Source organism: Triticum urartu, chromosome 5A (genome assembly GCF_056163025.1).
Source record: "Triticum urartu cultivar PI428250 chromosome 5A, HENAU_Tu73, whole genome shotgun sequence".
NCBI lineage: Eukaryota > Viridiplantae > Streptophyta > Magnoliopsida > Poales > Poaceae > Triticum > Triticum urartu.
This window is the reverse complement of record NC_141877.1, coordinates 324,539,625-324,562,822: the sequence shown is the minus strand read 5'-3', so window position 1 is coordinate 324,562,822 and position 23,198 is coordinate 324,539,625. Positions and strand designations below refer to the sequence as shown.

Below are 23,198 nucleotides of genomic sequence, written 5' to 3'. Positions count from 1 at the left end.
CCAGCAAGGAGAGAGGGAGAGGTTGAGGAAGACTCCGTCCAGCAGCAGCACGACAGCATGGTGTTGATGGAGGAGCGTGGCAATCCTGTAGGGCTTCGCCAAGCACCGCAATAGACGAGGAGGGAGAGGGGTAGGGCTGCGCCGAGAAGGAGAGGAACCCGTGTGTATTGGGCAGCCCAAACCTCAACTATATATAGGGGAAGGGGAGGGGCTGCGCCCCCACCTAGGGTTCCCTCCCTAGGGGTGGCGGCAGCCCCCTAGATCCCATCTAGGGGCGTCCAAGGGGAGGGGAGAGGGGGAGGCGCACCAGGGTGGGCCTTAGGGCCCATCTGCCCTAGGGTTTGCCCCCCTTCCCCTCTTCCTTGCGCCTTGGGCCTTGGTGGGGGGGGGCGCACCAGCCCACTTGGGGCTGGTCCCCTCCCACACTTGGCCCATGCAGCCCTCCGGGGCTGGTGGCCCCACTTGGTGGACCCCCAGGACCCTCCCGGTGGTCCCGGTACGTTACTGATAAACCCCGAAACTTTTCCGGTGACCAAAATAGGACATCCCATATATAAATCTTTATCTCCGGACCATTCCGGAACTCCTCGTGACGTCCGGTATCTCATCTGGGACTTCGAACAACATTCGGTAACCACGTATATCTATTCCCTATAACCCTAGTGTCATCGAACCTTAAGTGTGTAGACCCTACGGGTTCGGAAACCATGCAGACATGACTGAGATAACTCTCTGGTCAATAACCAACAGCGGGATCTGGATACCCATGTTGGTTCCCACATGTTCCACGATGATCTCATCGGATGAACCACGATGTCAAGGACTTAATCAATCCCGTGTACAATTCCCTTTGTCTATCGGTACGATACTTGCCCGAGATTCGATCGTCGGTATCCCGATACCTTGTTCAATCTCGTTACCGGCAAGTCTCTTTACTCGTTCCGTAACACATCATCCCGTGATCAACTCCTTGATCACATTGTGCACATTATGATGATGTCCTACCGAGTGGGCCCAGAGATACCTCTCCATTTACACGGAGTGACAAATTCCAGTCTCGATTCGTGCCAACCCAACAGACACTTTCGGAGATACCTGTAGTGTACCTTTATAGCCACCCAGTTACGTTGTGACGTTTGGCACACCCAAAGTATTCCTACGGTATCCGGGAGTTGCACAATCTCATGGTCTAAGGAAATGATACTTGACATTAGAAAAGCTTTAGCATACGAACTACATGATCTTGTGCTAGGCTTAGGATTGGGTCTTGTCCATCACATCATTCTCCTAATGATGTGATCCCGTTATCAACGACATCCAATGTCCATGGTCAGGAAACCGTAACCATCTATTGATCAACGAGCTAGTCAACTAGAGGCTTATTAGGGACATGGTGTTGTCTATGTATCCACACATGTATCTGAGTTTCCTATCAATACAATTCTAGCATGGATAATAAACGATTATCATGAACAAGGAAATATAATAATAACCAATTTATTATTGCCTCTAGGGCATATTTCCAACACCAACGAGTCCGGGTAACTGCCCAGGGTCGCTGGGCGCTCGCTCCGCCACTGGCTACCTCGACCACGGCTCCACCACCCACGCTCTTGGCTACATCGACAAACGGCACGAAGGGCTACTGCCTGCTTGAGCAACCTCGTTGGTTTCCACTCCAGCCACGACCGTGATGCGTCGACCGTTACGACTGTGGGGGGGTGTCCGTCGGCTTGCCTTCGGATTCTTCTCTAGTCTCACCGTCAGCGTCGTTACCGTTGTGACTACGGGAGGATGTTGAGTAACGTGATTGTATTAGAAAACATAGGTTAGACTAGGAAATATTCTGGTTTGCCTTGTACTCCAAGTAAATCATGTACTCCTATATATATGCCCACGGGGCTCAAGCAATACAAATAATTATTCCATCAATCCCTCTCTCTCTCCCTTCTAACAATCCTAACAGGTTTTTTGTCATATTTGAGCTTAGTTTAACCACCTCACAAAACAGATGACCTGAAATGAAGCCCGGATGCCTATCTGCCTCAATGATTCACAGTTCAAACCACCTCACAAAGGAAAGCTTGGAATCAGGATGTGTAAGCTCTTGAAGAGAGATCAAGGAGCATTCTACCCTATCAATTTGCACCTAGAATGTTTGAAGTGTTGGAGATGTGCGAAAATGTGTGGATGTGCTAGCCGAATTGCTTTCAATTAATCAACACTTGTCAATTTTGCAGGAAAAAAAATCTGCAAACAATTAACTCCAAAACTTTTCTCCTTCCTACCTCGGTCTCTCGACCATCATATCTCCTTGCCGGCGATCAGGACCGCTGGCGGAACCGCTTCTGTTGCTAACTCTACACATTCAATATGTGTCTAACTCATCGGTGATTTAACCTTCTATGTTTCTCCATGGATAAAAATAAACCTTCCTTTTGACAAACCGACGCACTTCAATGACACCCTTAACGCCCTTGCCCTTATGGAACTGCCCCTTTTCGATGGACACTTTACATGCACAAACAATCGGGAATCCCTAGGATAGAATGAATCGACCGACCTTTCTTTAACTTAGTCTGGAATGACTCCTTTTTTTTTGAGAAACGAATGACTCCTTTCCTAATACAACTCTTTCGTCACTAGCCAGATTTACTTCCGATCATGTACCCCTGCCAGATCAACACTGTTCTCCCGTGCACGAACCAATTCAAATTCGAAGTGGGTTGGGCCATCTTTTGACCATGTCGATAGATTGTTCAAAAGGCTTGGCTCACGAATTTGGGCCAATGGGCAACTCGACGGCCTCCCTCACTGCGGCACTTCAATGCGCCCTAGAAAATGGGCCTGGTCCCAGGTTCCGGCCCAACTACGAAAAAAATTGTAAGAAATTATTCAACTCCAAGACCTTCAAGAAGAAAACTGCCAACCTTCACCTGCAGAATCTTTAATCCAAAAAAATGGAGCCGTGATCCTTCAAAAAACAATACACCCTTCGATCCATATTAGTTGTCGCTCAAACGGATTTATTTAACACTGAAATACGTTTAGATACATCTGTTTCGACGATAATTAATATAGATCGGACATGAAAAAGGCCTTCTGGAAACTACGTGCCAAAATTAGGACTGCGGTTGAGGGAGGTGAAAATTCGTGCTATTTCATTGCTTCCGCCTCGCAGCGTTTGCGGAAAAATTAGAATTCACTCCCTCCATCACTAGGGCACTGATTTCTTCAGTCACAATCACAAAGCCTCCATCCTCAAGCAAGTCTTCATTAAAATCTTCAACTCTATAGCTCTCGCCCATTGGAACTTCACCCTAGCCTCTATTTATCCAACCACCATCCCCGCGCTCTCCACCCTTGATGCTGCTCTTACTAAGCAGGAAACTAAACATGATTTCTTCCACATGAACCCCCTTGCAAGCCCATGATCGGACGACTTTGACCCTTTCTTCTCGCACCTCGTTAAACCAACTATCACCCAATTCTTTTAAGACTTCTTCGAGAGGACCGCCGACACTGAACACATAAATATCTCCCACATCATACTACTGCCAAAAAAGGAAACCGTGGGAACACCAAACTCCTTTAGACCCATCTTGCTTCAAAACTGCCCTATCAAAGTGGTGGCCAAAGTCCATTGACTTAAACCCCTTATATCCCTCTTAGTCCACCGTAGCCAGATTGACTTTATATCCGGACGTAACATTGCTGGAAAATAAAAATATGCCGCTCATCTAATCAACTCTTGCCACACACACACACACACAAAATCCACAATGATACTTAAGTTAGACTTTAGTAAAGCTTTCGACTCACTAAGCCCTTATTAGTTCACGTGGGAAGAAACTTCCTCTCAAATTCACATCACTAATTCCCACCCCACACCAAACATGGGTTTGAGATTAATAATCAACTTCCCAAGCTTAATCGCCTAGCAAACTCCCATTCCGTTTCCCTAGCAGCCAAGCACGGTGTCATAAGATTTGCAGGCTGGATTATATATATGTTCACACGCCTCCAAAATGAACATCTCCTTAATCCCTTTCCACGTAGGAGTACTCATATACACTTCCTTGGCTCTTTACAAGCAAGTGCAGAGAAACCCTTCTTCTTTCTTTTTTGACGCGGGGCATGTCCTATACATAAAGGCAGCAGCGGCCTAATCTAGACCCTCCCACAACCGCAACAACAAAACCCCGAACGAACAAGAAATGGTTTGCATATGTATATTTACATCATTTCTGCACGAGATACGAGTAGAGGAAGTGGTTCCACACGTCCGGGACGCCGGGGAGGCACCAGTGCGTGCAGTCGGCGTAGCTGCTCGGGTTGGCGATCTGCTCCTTCGTGAGGGGGGTGAACTGCCGCCGGAACACGGTGGGGTGCGCGTCGATGCGGTAGTCGGTCAGCTGGGTGAAGTTGAGTATCTGAACGTTTATGCCTTTCTGCTCCAGCGGCCTGAAGATCTGCTTCGCCTTGTCCATCATGCTGTAGTCTGTGGTCGCGCCTTTGTACCCCACCTTCTGGATCGGCTCCGACTCGTTCAGGCACTTGTTGCTGTCGTCTCCGCCCCAGTCGCTTGCCCTGAAAGTTTGTTTATGTGTGAGAAGATTGTGTGATATGCTTGTAAATTTAATCTGTTGGTTGTCAGGTTGTCAGGTTTAACGGTTGATGGATAAGTTTCAGTTTTTGGTCTCACCAGGTATGTGTAGGCGACGAGCCTGCGAAATAGATTTTAGTCTTGTTGTCGACGTTCGCTCCCACCCACTCGGTTAGTTTCTTGAGAGCAATCTCGAAACCTTCCACCATCTCCACTTCGTCTAGCTTTGCATCACCGTCCTCAAATGAACCATACCTGCACATGGTGAAGATGTTCATCATGCTAGCTCAATTATATTTATATTTGTTACTAATTCCAGATCCCAGTTCATAGCATCCAAAACTTTATCAACTTGTTTGCGTCGGTTTCAGATAACTCTTTCCTTTTGTTGGCAAGCAATGAGTGTAAAATGATGTACTTACATGACCTTCATCTTCATGTCGGGCTTCTGCTTCCTCCACCAAAGGTAAGAGTTGAAAACAATAACATCAGCATTGCCCCAGGCACGGGCATGCTTCTCAATCTTCTCCGCCCGTATTATCCGGTACTCAACCCGGTGAATTATCGGGTTGTCGCTGTTGGATTCCAGTATCAGCGGCGACCAGTAGAAGTCGATTGTCGCATTGTATTCCTGAAACAGTGTGCCTCGATCAGCTGACAGAAAGTGGCATGCCTTACTTCTAGTACATTTTTTCAAGTGTTCAGAGATCGAGAAACATACGAATGCCGTGAAGGAGATGAGCGAGCCGTTGTAAACGCGCATCTTCTGGCCTTCAGGGATGGAGGCCTCCACCATGCACACCATGGAGACCCATTGGTTCCTGTTGATTGAGTCGCCGACGAAGACCATCCTCTTGTTCCTCAGTTTTTCGAGCAGTTTTGTGGCATTGAACCTGTTTCACAGTTTCAACATGACAAAAATAAGAACAAGATGTAAAATTCTCACAACTCATGATCTTTCACTATCCATTAGTTCCTTTGTGTCTTTGGGGAGCAGAGGCAGAGCAATCATATCACTATTTTCTGGCGTTGAATCTGTTTCAACATGTAAAAAATAGTCCGCATGTCACAAATGCTATTGACACTTTGACAGTACTAGGCGCGAATGACTGGATGCCATGCCATATATGATCTGTTTCTAGCCATGCAGGTGTATGGAATTGGATGGTGAACAAAGCAAGAAAAAAAAATAGATTTCTCATTGTTGATCTTTCGCTGCCCTCTGGTTCAGCTGGCCAATCCCACTCGCTGCCATCTCACATATGATTTTTTATCGAAAATCTCACATATGATTTGTTCCATTGCTATACTTAATTACTTATCATGCATCATTTGGTTTCAGCAGGCCAATCTGGTTTCCCTAAGATTTTGTTGTTGTTGGCATGAATGAACAAAACCGAGCTAGAAAACGACTCCAAGTCTCAACTCAACTATTCTTTCTAGAGAAACATGCATGTATGTAAATGTAACAAAACCAGCCATACCTTGGAAGATCACATCCATCGGGCTGCCATCTCCAATACTGGTACCTGGTGTCATTCCGGCCATACTTCTCGCAGGCGACCTCGTCGAAGATGAAGGAGCAGTTGAGGCCGGAGTAGAGCGGCTGGGAGGCGTTGTCGTACACCCAACGCCCCACGGACCAGTTGCACTCCTCGCCGGAGCCCCTTACGGCCTCGCCCATGAGCTCGTCCGTCCACTGCACCTGCGCCTCGCGGCGGCCGGCCGCGGCCACCTTCACCTCCTGGTGCCGGTGCTGCACCGCCAGCTGCACCTGCGACTCGTGGCCGCGGTCGAAGAGCAGGGAGACGGAGCTGACGACGATGAAGAAGGCGACGAGGGAGCTGACCACGCCCCGCAGGCCGACGACGGGGGACGGGGAGGAGGCCGCCGTGGTCATCTTGTTGTGGGTGGCCTGCTCCGGCTTCATTTTCTCTGGTGAGTCGGCTGTGGCGCCGTCCCCTCTTTTATTGTTGTAATGGGGGCACTCCTTCCCATGTCTAGTGCTGCACAAGCAAACGTGAACGCTGACCCTTGGGCTAACCTTCATCATCATCGATCACCCTGACCGCCTGCCCGCAGTGCAACCTCCTGTAAGCTAACTCGGACGTATAAGAATGTGCAGCAGGTTGGTACTGGCGCTGAAAGTTTGAGGCTGAAATGAAATGAGGTTGCAAGACAAGACGATGGGTGGTGTTTGTAAGTTTGGTCTACCCAGCCCCGAATTTGCACATGATTTTATATGTCAGGCTCACGCTCACTCCACGCATGTGCTCTGCCAGTGTCCATAATGTAAGGCTAGTTTGTTTAATAAAAGCAAAAGGGAGTAAAGGTACAAGTGCTGGTTTCTGGTGCCGACACTTCTATCTATCAATCAAATCCACCAGACCACACCACACCACACCAGAGTCACACCAGCCATTCAAGCTAGCACAGCAAAAAGCAAAATATATTTATTTCAATGTGCTTGCGTTTGCGCGTGTCACTTTCAGCATATGATATTTAGAAATTAAGCAACGGAAAGGCGGTGTACGGGGAAATAAGTCTTTTGCATTAATTGCTTTGTTCCTCACCTAATTAGCATTCATAATAAGCTAATGTAAAGCCACTAGTATAGAGGCCCCCTGAAGCAAAGTTCAGTAATGCATTTTCCATCATTTCAAAATGGCAATCATAATTCTCTATCAGTTGATGTACTAGTAGTGCTAAACAACCTTAACTTAACTGGTACGGTCACATCGCTATATATGTATATTTATGTCAATATATTCATCAATCGAAGTTTATCTAGTGCTTATCTGTTACTGCCGTCTACTACTTAACTAGTATTTCTGATCAGTCAACACGTCTTAACGTGTGCTTGTTCGGCTGTTGCATGCATGCGTCAAAGTGGTGATCTCCCTGAATGAATTAACTTATACATGTTGGCCGTCTCTTTTTCAACACGGTGGTGTGTTGTCAATTAATCCGAGTGGCAAACACCGCACGATCAACGGTTTGCCTTTTTTCGGCCTTCATTCTCCACCTCTTTTCTGACAGAAGTAGCCGGACATATGAATAATGTGATTGGTTGTGACACTAGGACTATTTAAACCGCTCAAGGTACTACCTGGCAAGCTGTGACTACAAGTGAATGACAGATGATAAATCGTGATTTGGTTTGGTGCTGAATCTCAAATTGCCCAACCAAAATAGATAGCCTCTCCCTTTTCCTGAGCAATCTCCTCTCTCAGCAGGCTAGCTAGCTAGCTAGCACAGTATGAAATGATCAGCGGTGCCCCAAAGGCCGCATAAAGTGTCAGGTGGAAGGAATTCTATGCCTACACCTGCTTTGTTTGGTATCATGTCCTAATGTAGCCCGGTCCTATCTAACCAGTGGGGTCTATCTGCATAATACGGTGCCAGTCAGTCGCTCACTCTGCAATCCAATCATTCCGTTTCCTCTGAGATTCTCCATGGCCATGGCCATGGCATTGGCATGCAGCTGGTGGAGACATGAAAGGCATGACTGATGAGCACCAACAATATCCATGGAAGACGGAAGGATCTGACTTGCAGGAGTGGACAAAGGGTACTGCACTTATTACTGACCTGTACCGGAGGCCGCGTCAGTTGAGCGCGGCGAGCCTTAGAAGGAAGGCTAGCTAGTAACATCTGCCGAAGAAGCAGTTGGCAACGTGCATTTGAGAATTGAGATGTATGGACATACCTACTGCTGGTCCACCTTTAATTTGCTCCCCAAAACCTAGTAGCTGCTTCCTGCAAAGTCCAATGGGAAACTATTTGGACGTCTCCGACTACTCTCCATCCGTCTTGTCCTGCGTAAGGAGCCATGCCATGCAAAGTACCATGTATTCCATGTGCGCTGGTCCAAAGCTTTGTGTTACTAAACTCACTGATCACGCATGGCGATGGCGTGGTGATAATTAGCGCGCGTGCTGCATGCTGCTAGTATAAACAGAGTTCAGATATAAATAACACTCCAGTAATAATACTTGCATAATCACACAAACTACTACTAGTATAAACAGAGTTCATAGAGATAAATAACACTAGCAATAATAGGCATACCTGTCGCAATCTCACTTGCAGCTTTTTCCTAGAAAGGAGTGTAGAAATGAAGCTCGATTTCTGAACCTCTACTCAAGTGAGCAGCCTGCTGGCAGGAAATAATATGGTAGCTGGCTAGTTTGATTGCCGGCAGTGCTATTGCTTTGTAGTAGCATCAAACCTGCACTTGCAGCATTTAACCACTTATCTTCATGGCATACAGACTAAATATGGTGTTCTCAGAGGTCAGACGGCAGCAAATGATTTTCAGTCAATGACTCTCAACTCTCATGCTGTTCCCAGCCTGAGCCTGATCATTTCGGTTTACACAGGTAGGTTGCTGGAAGAACAGCATCCACCTGCAGTAAACCTGGTGCGGAGTAGAGTACTGTGACATCTGCGAAAATGATTGATGCTCCCAGGTCAAAAGAGTGAAGACCACAGCGGGCCTACCCACCTAGCTGCTAACACCCGCAGGGACGGCAACGGAAAAAGGCTACCATGTCCTGCTTCTTGGCTTCAACCACCTCACCAAACCATGTGTTTTCTAGTACCACCACCAATAATGCAAATCTCCCCCTCTCTTCCCTGTTTCCTGTGGTGCTCTTAATTTCCTCAACAGTTGCTGCACATACTAGTTGTTGCAGATTGCATGTATGGCTTGAGTCCAAAACAATTGGTGTGATATTGATCGCACCGACGGTGTACGTGTGGACGATGCTTGAAACAAGCTATACATGATTAGAGTCGTCTTTCTTAATTTGCTTTCTGCAGTTAATGCGATGAAGGGAATACATGTGTGGGTTATGTAGAGCCTCGAGTGTTATGCTGGCTAACAAGAGGCATCCATCAAGCCTTGGACTTGAAGAACAGGATACAGGTGGTACTGATGGAGCAAATCCTGGCCCCAGTTTCTCATAAACCGTACATGCGTATAGTCTCTGTCTATGCAAGGTAAACATCTTCATCATTCAATGTCTGGAAGGACATTTCCTGATATTTTCAGAGACCAAAAAATTGCAGAATCATTCAAGCCTTGGTAACCCATCCAGCATGCTATTGCTTGCTAGTTACATTAGTTAAGAAGACTGACAGGGTGTTCCACTTTGCTATCTTATGATGGGAGGCTACAGTTGATCAAGTCTGTTTTCTGCACTGCCTATTTTCTTCATGTGTGCCCTTGCCCTGATTGCCAGTATCACTGATCGATTTGATAAGTATATGAGGCATTTCTTCTGGAAAAAATATGGCCAGGAAAATTCAGGTCCTGCATTAATTGCTTGGGACAAGATTTGCAGGCCTGGAGATCAAGGTGGGCTTGGAATCTTGGATATTAGTGCAGTGCATAATAAAGCTCTACTCATGAAAAACCTCCACAAGTTCTTAAACAAGAGAACCTTCCTTGGGTTAAGATGATTTGGGACAAATATTGCTCGTCTGAACTCTCAGGGGCAAGAATGGTGGGATCAAGCTCGTGGAGAACACATCTCGAACTTTTGCCCTCATTCAAGAGTAATACAACCTGCAAGGCTGGCAACGGAGGCACAATAAAACTTTGGCATGAAAAGTGGGTGGACAGACCTCTGATTCACATATTCCCTGAACTGCACTTTTTTTTTTGCCAAAAATGACACCCAGTCCTTGGCCTGCTTGCTCAATTCTAATGATAGCTATGCTCTATTCCACACCCCACTCTCAGAACGAGTTTTTGAACAACTTAATGACCTTCAACTCCTAATGAGCCTGCACACCATTTGTCAAACTCAAGATAAATGGATATGCCAGGGCAATAATAACAAATACTGATCCATCTCACTGAGCCTGAAGACACGAGCAGAGGCTCACATTATCTTTAACTGGCTTTGGAAGTGTGCTAGCAGAATAAGACACAAAATCTTCCTTTGGTTGCTACTCCCTCTGCCTCTGGGTTTTAGTTCCATAATTATGGAACGGAGGGAGTAGTTGTGGGTTTCTGTCCCCAATCCTCAGTGGGCATTGGCCTTTCTGTGGTGTTGGTTGACCCAAACTACTCAGTTATATGCATGCTCAAAGCTGGGCCGAGTACACATGGATATGGCCCAGAAACACCTGCGACTTCTTGGGTCTATGTTTATACTTTCGATCCTATCAGCCCATCACAATTGGAACCTGGGATGGGAATTGTCATTTTGTCAATCCATTTTTTACCCCGAGAAACCTCTTGGTCAATGCAGTTCTAATATGAGATTCAGTCTAGTTTCAGTGCTGCCCGTGGAATAATATGATTCCAAATGTGCAACACTGAAACTTAGTTTGGATCTGTGTGCACTGTAGGAGATAAGTCAGATAACTGAACATCTTCCCATTTCTTTGATTCCAAATGTTCCAACAACCTAGTATGATCATGGCCATTGCAATGGGTTGTACAACTTGTGATGAACAAGCAGTATATCATCATATGTTGAAGTTCCTCTCTGCCTTTAAGGGATCATGGTTTCCCAGCAGTCTTGAGCAAAAGGGCAATCCCAAAAGAGGTGTAGTGAAGTTTCTTCCACTCCTTCAGTGCAGAATACACAATCATAACAGTCCAGGTGCATATATTTTCTTTTGACTAAATTTCTGGTATTAACTCTATCATGCAGTATCAACTATGGCCTCCAAGAAAACAAAAACGAAAACGGTCAACTATGGTCTCCAAGAAAACAAAAATCAAGTATTACCAGTATATCTTGAGAAAAAATCAAACTATGGCCAGCATATGTAGTTACTAGGCAAGAACAATATAATATAATCAGTGTGCTAAAAGTCCCTCTGCGATGTTCATTTCAACAGGAAAAAGAGAAATGGCAACTGTTCTGCGCTAAGGAGTGGAAAATGGTAAGTTCAGGGGATTTGTCCATGGTCTTTACTCTTAAGCCACCAATGATTATGGTAGACGAAAATATAAAACAGAGGTTGGCTGGACTGTAGCAAACCATGATTCACCCAAGAGCTTTAATACTGTATCATTTTTGTAGATCTATGATCAATGTTCTCTGTCACATTATATATTGCAGGAGGAGACACGTATGTCCGCAAGAAGCCAAAGACTCTACGAAGCATATTGATAACGTAAGCAGCATTGTGGGGGCTACTACAACTGATCCTTTGTTTGTCCTAGATTGACACTTGATGCATGCATCCACAGTTCCACACGATGACAACTAATATTATAAGAGCATCTACAGCCAGATATATCTAATCTGGCCTCTCAAATGCCCGCGGACGTACCCGGGCGCGTCCGCGAACAATGACCGGGCACCCCTCATTTGGCACAGCCGTGTCCCACATATCCGAACCCCAAATCCATGCAACCCATGCAACGTTACATAGATGAACACGATGAACATGCTTATAATAGCAAAAAATGACTAAGTACATCTTATGCAAAAGGATCAAAGTTCATCGCTGGACAGTGCAAATTCATGCTAAAAATGACTAAAAACATAGATAAAGCGGAGAAGGGCGGAGGAAATCGCCATTTTCTTGCCGGCCATTCCCATTGCAGTCGCCGGTGCAGCTGTACCGCTCCATGTAGGCGTCGGCGGCCGGAGGGGCATCATCGTCAGAGCTGGAGCCGTCGGTGATGTCTAAGCCATCCTCGGAGCTGGAGCCATCGGTGACGTCCAAGCCATCGTCGGAGCAGATTTGGCTCATCAGCCTCCGGAGCAGGCAGTCCTACTCCTTTGCATGCCGGGCCCCCTTCGCCTTGGCCGCCGCCGCCTCCGCCATTGCCTCGCGCTTCGACAGCTCATAACGAGCCAGAGTGCTTTGGCATTCTTGCGGCGGAGCCACCGCACATCCGTCTCTGCCGTCGTCAGGGAGTGGGTGAGGACCGACGAGACAAGCGCATCCTCGAGATCCACCAGCACTTAGTCAGCGCCTCCCCCGCCGCCGCCCTCTCCCTCGCCAGCTGCTGATCGCAGTGGGCTGCCCATGCCTCAGATTCGGGTGTCCTCGTCCACGCCAGCGCAGGCACAAGGACCCAGCAGTGCCCGGGTACGCCATCCGGAGTAGATTGAGCTTGCAGGCATGGTGGGCGGTGTACCTGGACGGACGCAGAGCGGGCGGAGCTGCGCGATGGAAGGAGGCTCTGGCAACGTTGCGGCGACGTTGCTGGGGTTGCGTCTGTTAGGAATATGCAACTTGTATTCCCATGGGGCCATAGGCCAGTATATATACATGTACAGGTGCAGGTAATATGCAAAAAACCCCTTATACAATGGGGTAAAGACAAAAGGCTACATGGCTATATATATATAACTCTAACACCCCCCCTCAAACTCATGGTGGATAAACAACACTGAGTTTGGAGAGATAGAAGCCATGCTGTGCTCTAGTTTGGGCCTTCATAAAGAAATCTGCCAACTGTAACTCGGAAGGCACATACTGAAGAGCAATAACCTGATCCTGCACACCAGCGCGCACATAAAAAGCATCAACACCAATATGCTTGGTGAGCTCATGCTTCACAGGGACGCGCGCAATGCTAATAGCACCTGTACTGTCAGACGGTAGAAGAGTAGGTGTAGTGACAGAAACACCAAAATCCTGAAGCAACCACCGTAACCAAGTCACCTCTGCCGTCAAAAGAGCCATAGCTCGCAACTCAGCCTCTGCACTCGAACGGGAAACTGCAGTCTGTTTCTTCGTCTTCCAGGCAATGAGAGAACCACCAAGAAAAACACAGTAAGCAGAAAGTGAACGGCGATCCGAGGGATCACTGGCCCACGTAGCATCCGAATAGGCCTGAAGCTGTAATGAACCGGAGCGAGGAAAGAACAGATGGTGAGTGATCGTGCCTCGAAGATATCGGAGAACACGAAGGAGGTGACTGTAGTGAACCGAAGTGGGAGCAGAGACAAACTGACTCAGAATATGGACCGGATAAGATATATCCGGTCGAGTGACAGCTAGATAGACAAGACTCCCAACAAGATGACGATAACGCGTCGGATCAGACAAGGGGTCACCATCAGTATCACGGAGGTGAACATTGAGCTCCATGGGAGTCTCAACAGTGCGCTCATCAGTGAGAGCAGCACGAGCAAGAAGATCCTGGATATACTTTTCCTGGGAAATAAAAAAGCCATCAGAGGTAGAAGAGACTTCGATCCCAAGAAAGTAGCGAAGAGGGCCAAGATCAGACATCAGAAACTGCTCACTAAGACAGGCCTTCACAAAGGCAATATACTCAGGGTCGTCGCCGGTGATGATCATGTCATCAACATAGAGACGAAGAAGAGTCCGACCACGAGCAGAAATGTGGACAAACAATGCTGGATCATGATCACTCGCTGAAAAACCAGCGGCAGTCACCACAGAGGCAAAACGCTCAAACCAGGCGCGAGGGGCTTGCTTAAGGCCATAGAGAGAGCGACGAAGACGACAGACCATGCCATCAGGAACAGAATACCCAGGTGGGGCTGCATGTATACCTCCTCACGCAGCTCACTATTAAGAAAGGCATTCTTAACATCAAGCTGAGAAACAAACCAATGTCGAATAGAGGCCACAGCGAGAAGTGTGCGGATAGTGGTCATATGGGCCACAGGAGCAAATGTCTCATCGTAATCACGACCATGCTCCTGCTGAAAACCACGAGCCACAAGACGAGCTTTGTAACGCTCAAGAGAACCATCAGAGCGAGTCTTAACCTTGTAGACCCACTTACAAGTGATGGGACGAACACCGGGAGGAAGAGAAACAAGATCCCACGTGCCGGTGCACTCAAGAGCAGCAAGCTCCTCTGCCATCGCAAACTGCCATTCAGGATGAACAACAGCATCGCGATAAGACGTAGGCTCAAGTACAGCCGAAAGAGCATATCGACTAGGAGAATAGCGGTCAGGGGGAGGGCGAGGCCGAGCCCGAAGACCATAAGTCGGCTGGGATGAGGAGGACGACGCACCAGAAGTAGATGGCACGTCAGTGGATTTATCCAGAACACGTGGACGACGAGTATAATGAAAAGGAAAGGAGGGAAGAGGTGGAATCACTGGAGGTGGAGACGGAGAATGTAGTGATGATGAAGGTGAAGAAGGGGAAGGTATCGGTGATGAAGGTGGAGATGGGAAATGTGTCGGTGATGAAGGTGGAGAAGAATCTGTAGGAGAGGATGGCGTCGGATCTGCAACAACAGGACGAGGAATAGGAATACTGGGCACAGAGGGAGGTGTGTCAGGAAAAGTGAGGAAAGAGATATCCTCCACTGAAAAGGTCGAGGAAGATGGACGCGGGTAGAAAGGACGAGACTCATCAAAAGTTACATCCTGAGAAATACGCATCCTACGACCGATAGGATCCCAACAACGATAGCCCTTATGCTCATCACTATAGCCTAAGAAGACACACTCAACAGACTGAGCGGATAGTTTGGTGCGTTCACGAGGGGCTAGAAGAACATAACAAACACAACCAAATGAACGAAGCACCGAGTAATTAGGAGAACGATCAAAGAGACGCTCGAAAGGAACGCCACCCTGCAAAGCAGTGGACGGCTGAAGGTTGATGAGATAGGTGGAAGTGGAAACAGCCTCAGCCCAAAAGTGATGTGGAAGAGAGGCGGCGATCATCAACGCACGAGCCGTCTCAAGAAGGTGACGATGCTTGCGCTCAGCCACGCCATTCTGAGCATGAGCACCAGGACAAGAGAACTGAGCAAGAGTACCTTGCTCGGCAAGAACTCCATGCAACATCTTGGAGATATACTCTCCAGCAGAGTCAGCACGGAACACACGAATAGGCGTAGAGAACTGAGTGTGAACCATGGCAGCAAAATGCTTATAGATAGATAAGACCTCACTACGAGAAGACATAAAATATATCCATGTGTGCCGAGAGAAATCATCTATGAAGATAATATAGTAGCGATGACCTCCCTTCGAGGCAAAGGGAGCTAGACCCCACACATCAGAGTGAACAAGGTCGAAAGGACGCTGAGACACGGTCTCGCTATGAGGGTAACTGGATCTGTTTACCAAGCCGGCAACCCTGACAGTCTAAAGACACACCATCGGAGACGGATCCAAGAAGGCCACGTCGAACTAAAGAGGAGAGACGAGAGCCACACAAATGACCAAGGCGATGATGCCACTGCTGAAAAGAGCTGGTAGACAAGGCAACAGAGGTGGAGAGACTGGCGGCGGTAGCAGCGGAGGGAAGGTGAAGCCAGTCAAGCTCCCAGAGACCCTGAGAGTCACGGCGCCGGGGGCCAGCACCAAGGAGAGCACCAGTGTGACGGTCCAGAACAGAACAAGAGACAAAGTCCAGAATGACCCGGCAACCCGAGTCAACAATCTGGCCACCAGAAAGAAGCTGCATGGTAAGTCGAGGAACATGAGAAACATCAGGAACATGAAAAGATGAGGTGCTAAGAATGCCTCGACCATTAACCGGGAGAGAGGTACCATCAGCAGTAAGAACATGAACAGGAGAATTGAGAGTACGAAGAGAAGACAAAGTGGATGAATCATGAGTCATATGAAAAGATGCTCCAGTATCAAGAATCCACGGAGATATACCTAACTATGTAGAAGGTGGTCTCTCAATGCCAGAAGAGTCAGTAGCAGAACTAGCAGAACCTGTCGATGAAGAACCGGAAGATGGAGCTAGAAGGCATCGAAGTCGCACAATCTCCTGCTCGGTCAGGGGCTCAACTGAAGGGGTCGACGAAGATGCACCCGGCGACAATAGAGAGCCGGAGGTACTCAGCAGGGCGCGAAGTCGCGTAATCTCCTCCTTAGTGAAGGACGGAGCTGAAGTAGTCAACGCAGTAACATCAGGAGATGAGCGGCCGCCACCACATGTGGAATCCGCTAAATGTGGCAGTGGAGCATAACCAGCAGCGTCCGCAAAGGCTGGTGAAGGAGACGAGGCTGTATGCAGACAAGCACCAAGCGCCAAAGGAAGATGCGTGGGCAAGACGCAGTCGATGAAGTCATATGCACCAGCACAGCCGGTGCAAGTCGCGAGAGGAGTCGATGTAGAGCGACAATCACCATGTGCGAAGATCGCAGGAGGAACCACGGAAGAGCGACCAACACGGCCTGCTGAAGTCGCCTCAAGGGACGACTGTATAGACGGACGAGCACCAAGAACCGATGAAAGGCACATGTGCGAGACAGGATCGGTGTAAGGAACACCGAAAACACCATTAGAAATCATTGAAGCGCGGGCGAGAGACACCAGCCTGGAGGAAGACAGCGCCAGCACAGAAACGGGGCCGGCAAGATCCGGTGGGTGACGGCAGAATCCGGCGGCGGCACGAATCAATCCAAACAGAGGGCGGCCGAATCGAGCCTGCGGAGGTAGCGGCCTTCACGGGAGCAGTGGCGAAGACAGGGGGACCAGCAGGGGCCCTGGCCCCCCCTGACATTAGGAGTTTGCTGCTAATTCACTGATGAACAGTGCGTAATTAGCAATTTTTTTATGCTTAAAGTCTATTTTTTTCTATGCTTTGGCCCTCCCCAACCTATTTTGACTGCAATCGGCCCCCTAATTCAAATTTCCTGGCTCCGCCACTGCACGGGAGTGTGCCGTGGGAGCAGCCTGAAGAAGCCTCGAGCGATGCGGGCGAAGATCAAACAAGAGCTGGAACCAAGAGCATCACGTGGGAAAGCAGCAGCAAGTGGACAACTTGGGCAGGCACACGTCACATGCAGGAACACCACGTGCAGGTGGGGAAGCACACGTCACGACGGGCAGCTCCAGCTATGCTCACGATCGGATGAAGCCCCGCACAGATCGAGCAGCAATCCCGCGCGTACCAACAAGCACGAGTTGCGCGTGCAAAAAAAACCTAAAGCTCTAATACCATGTTAGGAATATGCAACTTGTATTCCCATGGGGCCATAGGCCAGTATATATACATGTACAGGTGCAGGTAATATGCAGAAAACCCCTTATACAATGGGGTAAAGGCAAAAGGCTACATGGCTATATATATATATAACTCTAACAGTGTCAAGGGGCGACGGGCGAGGTCGCGTAACCAGAGTTGCTGCTGCTGCCCTGGTACAGCCGCGACCGCCTCAAAGCAATGCAGATGGCGATTTCCTCCACATCGCCCGACTCCGCATCGGGCGCAGTAGGCTCGCCCACTTATCGGAGCCGCCGGATCCACCACCAGGGCCGCCGCCGCTGCCTGCGCTGGCCATCGATCGAAAGTGGAGGGGACTGGGAGTGGAAGAGACGGATAGAGAGAGAATGGAGTGAACTGATTGACTTCGATCTAGGGTTCGTGGCAGGGTGGGCCAAACCGACATGGGGGACGCGTCAGGGCACGTCCGGGCCTCCCCATACCTGCCCCAGAGTTGGAATGGGTATGAGGGATATCGATCAGCCCGGGTGTATAGGGCCGATGTGAGGAGCTCGTCTGGGTCACGGTTTAATGATCGGGCACTATCCGGCCGTCCGCCAACTCATTTTGGGGAGCCTGACTGTAGATGCTCAAAGGGCATATCCAACGCGGATCATCAAACCTTCCCTATATGTCTAGACCGGACGTACCAGGAACCCTTAGGCCTCCAAAGTGGACCCTCATTTTGGTCCGACTCCAAATCAGGTGGAGCTCTAGGGGAGTCCGGACGTCTGTCACATCAGACACCGACATCTCGGTCCCACCCAAAACCTATCCGGCGATCGCATATTCTCACAATCCGCCCACCCTTCCCATGCCAGACTTCGCCATTTTTGCCCCGAATGTTGTCGCCCCCGCCCATTCAGTCGTCTACCGCTGCCGCGATGGATCTGCCGGAACCCAGCACCATGTTCATCCTCCCACCAGATCCAGAGCCCGTACATCCCTCATCCGCGCCGGTGGATATGGAGACTATCAAACGGCAAGACCAACGCGTGAGGACAAGGGAGAAGGCGCATGCGGCCGGTCAGGCCCGAGCTCCTCCGCCACAGCACCCTGCATGTCGGTGCCGCCCGGGCAACATCCCCCTTGTCTGCACAGTTCAAGCCGCATCACTCCATCGCCTCCTTCACCTCTGGCGGGCCTCCACCATCACCGTCGACCTCAACAGTTACTACGTGTTCACCGAGTCACTGACGCTCATCCTCCGATCGCGGTATCTGTCAGAGGAGCCCTTGTGTGCGGGCTCCCGGTCACTGTATCGCATAATGCCCCCCGCCAAGCTCTACGGCGGCACGAAGACAAACAACTAGATGATCACTATTGGCCATAGCCAGAGCCAGAGCCATCGACGGACACCCAACAGCTATCGATGCTCGATTCAGATGCGAAGAAGAGGGGTTCGGCGTACTTGAACAAGGAGGACAAGTTGTTCTATTTGGTTTGGTTGGGCACAAGTGCTGATCTGTTTCATAGTGCAGAGCAAAAGGGCTTGACTTTTTGGCAAGGTGTTCATGATTGGTTTCATGAGAACAAGCACTACGAGCCCTACAACAAGGAAAAGATCAATGATCGAAATTTGAGCTCGATAAGTCATCGATGGTACACCATTCAAGAGGTCGTCAACAAGTATTGGTCATGCGCATGCACAAACACAAAACTGGTGGCCAAGTGGTGTCGCACTCCACAAACTGGTGGCCAAGTGGCCAAGTTGCTTTATGTGTTGGTCATGTGATTTTTTTTGCTCTATGATGCAACTTGTTGATCATGTGATTGTATTGCTTTGCTAGCCCGAACGCGCGTCGTTATACCACAAGAATGAGCGCAAGCCATTCCCCATGCTCCGTTGTTGGTGCAAGTTGAATGGGCAAAGCAAGTGGAGCAACATTGCTAGTTCCGTCAAGACCGCCAACGCCAAAGGGAGTGAAGTTGGTGATCCAAGATATGGAGTTGAAGGAGGGCTTGCACCGGCCACCTGTGTGGCTAGGTCGAGGGGGCATGGGAGATCGAGAAGGAGAAGCAAGAAGGGGTGCGACCAAGATTACTGACAAGTTTGAGGATATCATGGTGAAGAAGGGGGAGGTATGCCCAAGCGCAATGAGCTCAAGGAGGAAAAGAAGGTGGAGAGGTTTAACATGTTCATCAAAATACAAAGGAAGAAGATGGAGCTCACGCGAGGAAGCTTGCAGTCAAACAAGCGTGCGAGGAGCAAAAGATCTTGTAAGTGAAGGCCGACGACTTGGATCCTGATGTGGCAAAGTTTGTTCACGAATTGTGCGGTGGCGTCTACGCACGCTATGCGCAAAAGGAGGCGGGAAAAAACCCGAGGAATGAGGCCTTTGGTACGGACATCCAGTGCTTTTGCTAGAGGTTTGATGGAGATATAAAACTTATTGAACATCCAGTGCTTTTACTATTAGTTGCATCTGTTTGCGACTATTTAAATGTATCGTCGAATTGCTTTTAATCAAGAAAAATTGACAAAGGAGGAGGCCAGACAAATAGGGAAAATTTTGAGGGATAGCATTGGATGACGTCCGCCTGGCCTGATGTCAAGTGTCCACGGACATTTGGCGTCCGTTTGATGAACACCGTTGGAGATGCCCTAACCAAACCAATCATGTGTTTCTAGTAAAAGAACTTCATCTCCATCAATCATGTCTAGCAAATCCATTGAACCGTTACTTTGAAACAATCTGTAAAGAGTTCATGAAGCAAAATAATTGAAAACTCATTCTTTGACAGAGATCTTAATTAGGTTTTGTCTGTATTGGTGACACGGGGCACTCAGCCATCAGGAGCTACGTAAGATCCAGCCATTATCATAAGGTCTGTATATAACAAGCAATATCTGACAGGTCAAATGTTAGTGAAGCCAGGCAAGTGCTGGTTCAGACACAGGACACATGTCTTGTGCAGAGAGATTAGGAATCTATTAGGTCAGGTCTTCCATTTGGAAGCATTAATTACTTCTTCTACCTTGGGATGCTTCATGTCGTGATGTGCACGAACAAACTATTTGGACCCTACTGTGCATACCATGTGAGTGAAGCCAACTGCGCTTCACATCTTCAACAAACAACAATATCTGCAACTGCGAGCACAAAGGCACTCCTCAAACATGTCTTGTGGAGATAAGCCTGAACTAACTGAACTTTGTGGTTCAGAAAACCTCAACCAGTTTTTGTCTAGATGACCAATGAATAGAAATGGAGGTGCTATGCAATGCATGAACATGTGTTCCAACTCCCAACTGGGTGTGTGCGATGCGGAGGCATTATCCGAAACAACATGTGTCACAAGCAAACAACTTTCTTCTCAATTTCCCAATTTTCAGAAAATTACAGAAGCAGAGACACTGTTTATGAATCATCAAAGTAGAAAAACACTAGACAGTTATGGCACATAATGATCATGTCCATAGGGACTCTTTCTTAAGGCACGCCTCCTGCAGCAGCAGCGTGCTCATCAGATCATTCTGCATGACGAGGCTGCTATACGCCTTGTCATCATCATCCATCTGCATTTGCTGCTGCTGCTGCACCTGGCGCTGCTGAAGCTCTTGCAGATGAAATGCAGACGCCGGGGACGGGTGGTTGATGCGCTGGAGGATCTCGGCCTGCGCGACGGCGAGCTGCACCTGGAGCTGGGAGACCTGCTGCTGGAGGTAGGAGATGGCGCCGGCACATCCGTAGACGGGGTCCCGCATCCGCGCGGTGGCCTCGTACACCAGGCTGCTCACGGCATCGGCCCGCTGCGCCGCAGGGAGCTCCTGTAGCATCTTGCTCACGTTGCTGGCGCCGAAGACCCGGTGCACGGTGGCGAACCGGTGCGGGTCCTCTGGCGGGAAGTAAGGCGCGAACACGCAGTCCCTGGCACACCGCCGCCGCAGGAGCTTGCATGACGCGCACGGTGTGGCGCTGCTCCCGGTCTGAGCCCCGGCCATGGCAGTGCTTGCTTTCCTATTTGCTACGGGGCTTTAGAGGAGAGAAGAGAAGATAGAGCAATGGAAGGAGATGGTTGCAAAGGGGGAGGGTGATGGGTGCAGAGCTTGGCCTTTTTATAGAAGAAGCAGCCAGCCAGGAAGGAAGATGGAGGCTAAGCTAGGTGTCAATGAGGGAGGTTGGCTGCTAAGTCCATGCACACCCTCGTTAATCAGGACAAACAAACAAGGATGATAAACTAGTTTAGTGATGGTTTTGCGCTAATTAATGAGCTCTGTCATGTTGCTTGCTGGATCACATTCATCTAGCGTAGAATAGGTGTAGAGCCATGTACCTACTGGTACTGCGTGCAGTGTGTGTAAAGGCTTTCTGCCTTGTTTGTCTGTATTTAGCAGCAAAGGTTGATTATTAGCTAGTAATCTATCTATGCATCCTCCAATGGTCGTCATGATCTGGCAATTCTGCTTACCATTCACTTCACGCGGCACCGCCGGCCACACTTAGCTGGCTGTAGAGTCTGGATCAATATTTGACCCTGCATGCATGCACGTTCAGAGTTGACCTTCCATTAGATGAAACACACACTATGACACTGGAGATTTCATTAGCATTGCCGGTCTGATCCGTCTGACGCACGCTGTTAACATGTACTTGTTTAATCAACCTAGCTAGCTTCCCCGCAAAAATGAGGTGAAGATCGAAGACTTAGCACCAACATGCATTAATTAGAGAGGAAGCAGTGTTACTAGCTAGAGCTAGCCTAGAGGTGAATAATTATCAAGTCGGCAAGGGAAATGGCGGGGCTCGACGTGAGGATGTCTGTTTCACTCTTCTCTACAAATTGGTGAGGTACTACTACTAGCTTCAATTCAATCTTCAATGCTAATCAACTACAGTACTAGCACTACTAATCAAATACAGTGAGAAAACAACAGATACCAGTATTTGTCTATCCCATACGCATATTAAATAGATCATGCCAAGACCAGGAGAAAACCTGACACGTATGAACGCCCGGCCCTAGAACAGTGCTGCTACATCATCATCATGCGGACAGGGAGAGATTGGGGATTTGTCCTGCACTAGAACGGCACTGCTACATCATCGTATGGAAGCATTTCTATAATATACATGTCAATAATAGCATTGGTAGCTAGAGACAAGTATCCGCAATGTCTGATGCTAGTCATGAGGTACGTACGTGCACCCATGCGGCCATGTCCAACGCATTAAGGCCTCGTACCAACTTGTGATGCAGACTGTGCAACCACACCCTATACCTCTAGCTAACCCGGTTGTGTTTCCAGTGTGGATGACAGGACAAATTCATGCTGGAGCTACACTACAAGATGCATAGTTTGCCTAGAAGGATTATTGCTGCCTCAAAGAAGAGAAACAAGAAGCATAGTATACTATCTGTATCATATACTATCAGCATGTACAAAAGTCTTGCCTCTCATGCATCGATTTTCATCTGTCGAGAGAAAAAAGAAGGCATATTCTTTCTCTGTGTTCTCGTGTACTGCAGTCTGCAGCGTCCTCCTTTGTGAGTGCATGGAAAAAGGAGTACTACAAAGTACCGAGTCCTGACCCAGGAAGGAGGCAGGATTTCTAAAGTTGTTGCGATGCGTGCATGCACATGCACGTTGCTATCAAAACTCAAGAAAGTTCGGGCATGCATGTTTCAGTTTCACCCTAAATAACTAACCTGCCGACAATG

At 48.5% G+C, this 23,198-nt stretch overlaps 3 protein-coding genes across 3 annotated transcripts; all 3 read right to left on the bottom strand.

The window, feature by feature from the left end:
* Positions 1-3,983: 3,983 nt before the first annotated feature.
* On the bottom strand, positions 3,984-6,852 carry LOC147971249 (xylan O-acetyltransferase 13-like). Its single transcript, XM_087525967.1, has 5 exons — positions 6,091-6,852; positions 5,328-5,499; positions 5,029-5,237; positions 4,706-4,861; positions 3,984-4,590 (listed from the first exon to the last, which is right to left on the bottom strand). Exons 1-5 carry the CDS (start codon positions 6,660-6,662, stop codon positions 4,242-4,244), a joined length of 1,458 nt encoding a protein of 485 aa, XP_087382093.1. The 5' UTR covers positions 6,663-6,852; the 3' UTR covers positions 3,984-4,241.
* A 9,171-nt stretch (positions 6,853-16,023) lies between these two features.
* On the bottom strand, positions 16,024-18,365 carry LOC147971248 (uncharacterized). The gene is made up of 2 exons (XM_087523885.1): positions 18,331-18,365; positions 16,024-16,991 (listed from the first exon to the last, which is right to left on the bottom strand). Exons 1-2 carry the CDS (start codon positions 18,363-18,365, stop codon positions 16,202-16,204), a joined length of 825 nt encoding a protein of 274 aa, XP_087380011.1. The 3' UTR covers positions 16,024-16,201.
* A 2,463-nt stretch (positions 18,366-20,828) lies between these two features.
* LOC147971247 (LOB domain-containing protein 12-like) lies at positions 20,829-21,600 on the bottom strand. Its single transcript, XM_087522755.1, has one exon. It carries the CDS (start codon positions 21,478-21,480, stop codon positions 20,947-20,949), a length of 534 nt encoding a protein of 177 aa, XP_087378881.1. The 5' UTR covers positions 21,481-21,600; the 3' UTR covers positions 20,829-20,946.
* Positions 21,601-23,198: the final 1,598 nt, after the last annotated feature.

Excerpts from the sequence above, each read along its gene's own strand:
- LOC147971249 (XM_087525967.1), bottom strand. The coding sequence starts at position 6,662 with ATGATGATGAAGGTTAGCCCAAGGGTCAGCGTTCACGTTTGCTTGTGC. Across the intron at positions 5,500-6,090 it reads GATGGATGTGATCTTCCAAG|GTTCAATGCCACAAAACTGC; the intron begins GTATGGCTGGTT and ends ACTGTGAAACAG. Across the intron at positions 4,862-5,028 it reads GACATGAAGATGAAGGTCAT|GTATGGTTCATTTGAGGACG; the intron begins GTAAGTACATCA and ends CACCATGTGCAG.
- LOC147971248 (XM_087523885.1), bottom strand. The coding sequence starts at position 18,365 with ATGGCGAAGTCTGGCATGGGAAGGGTGGGCGGATT. Across the intron at positions 16,992-18,330 it reads ATGGGAAGGGTGGGCGGATT|GCCGCTACCTCCGCAGGCTC; the intron begins GTGAGAATATGC and ends GCTCCCGTGAAG.
- LOC147971247 (XM_087522755.1), bottom strand. The coding sequence starts at position 21,480 with ATGGCCGGGGCTCAGACCGGGAGCAGCGCCACACCGTGCGCGTCATGC.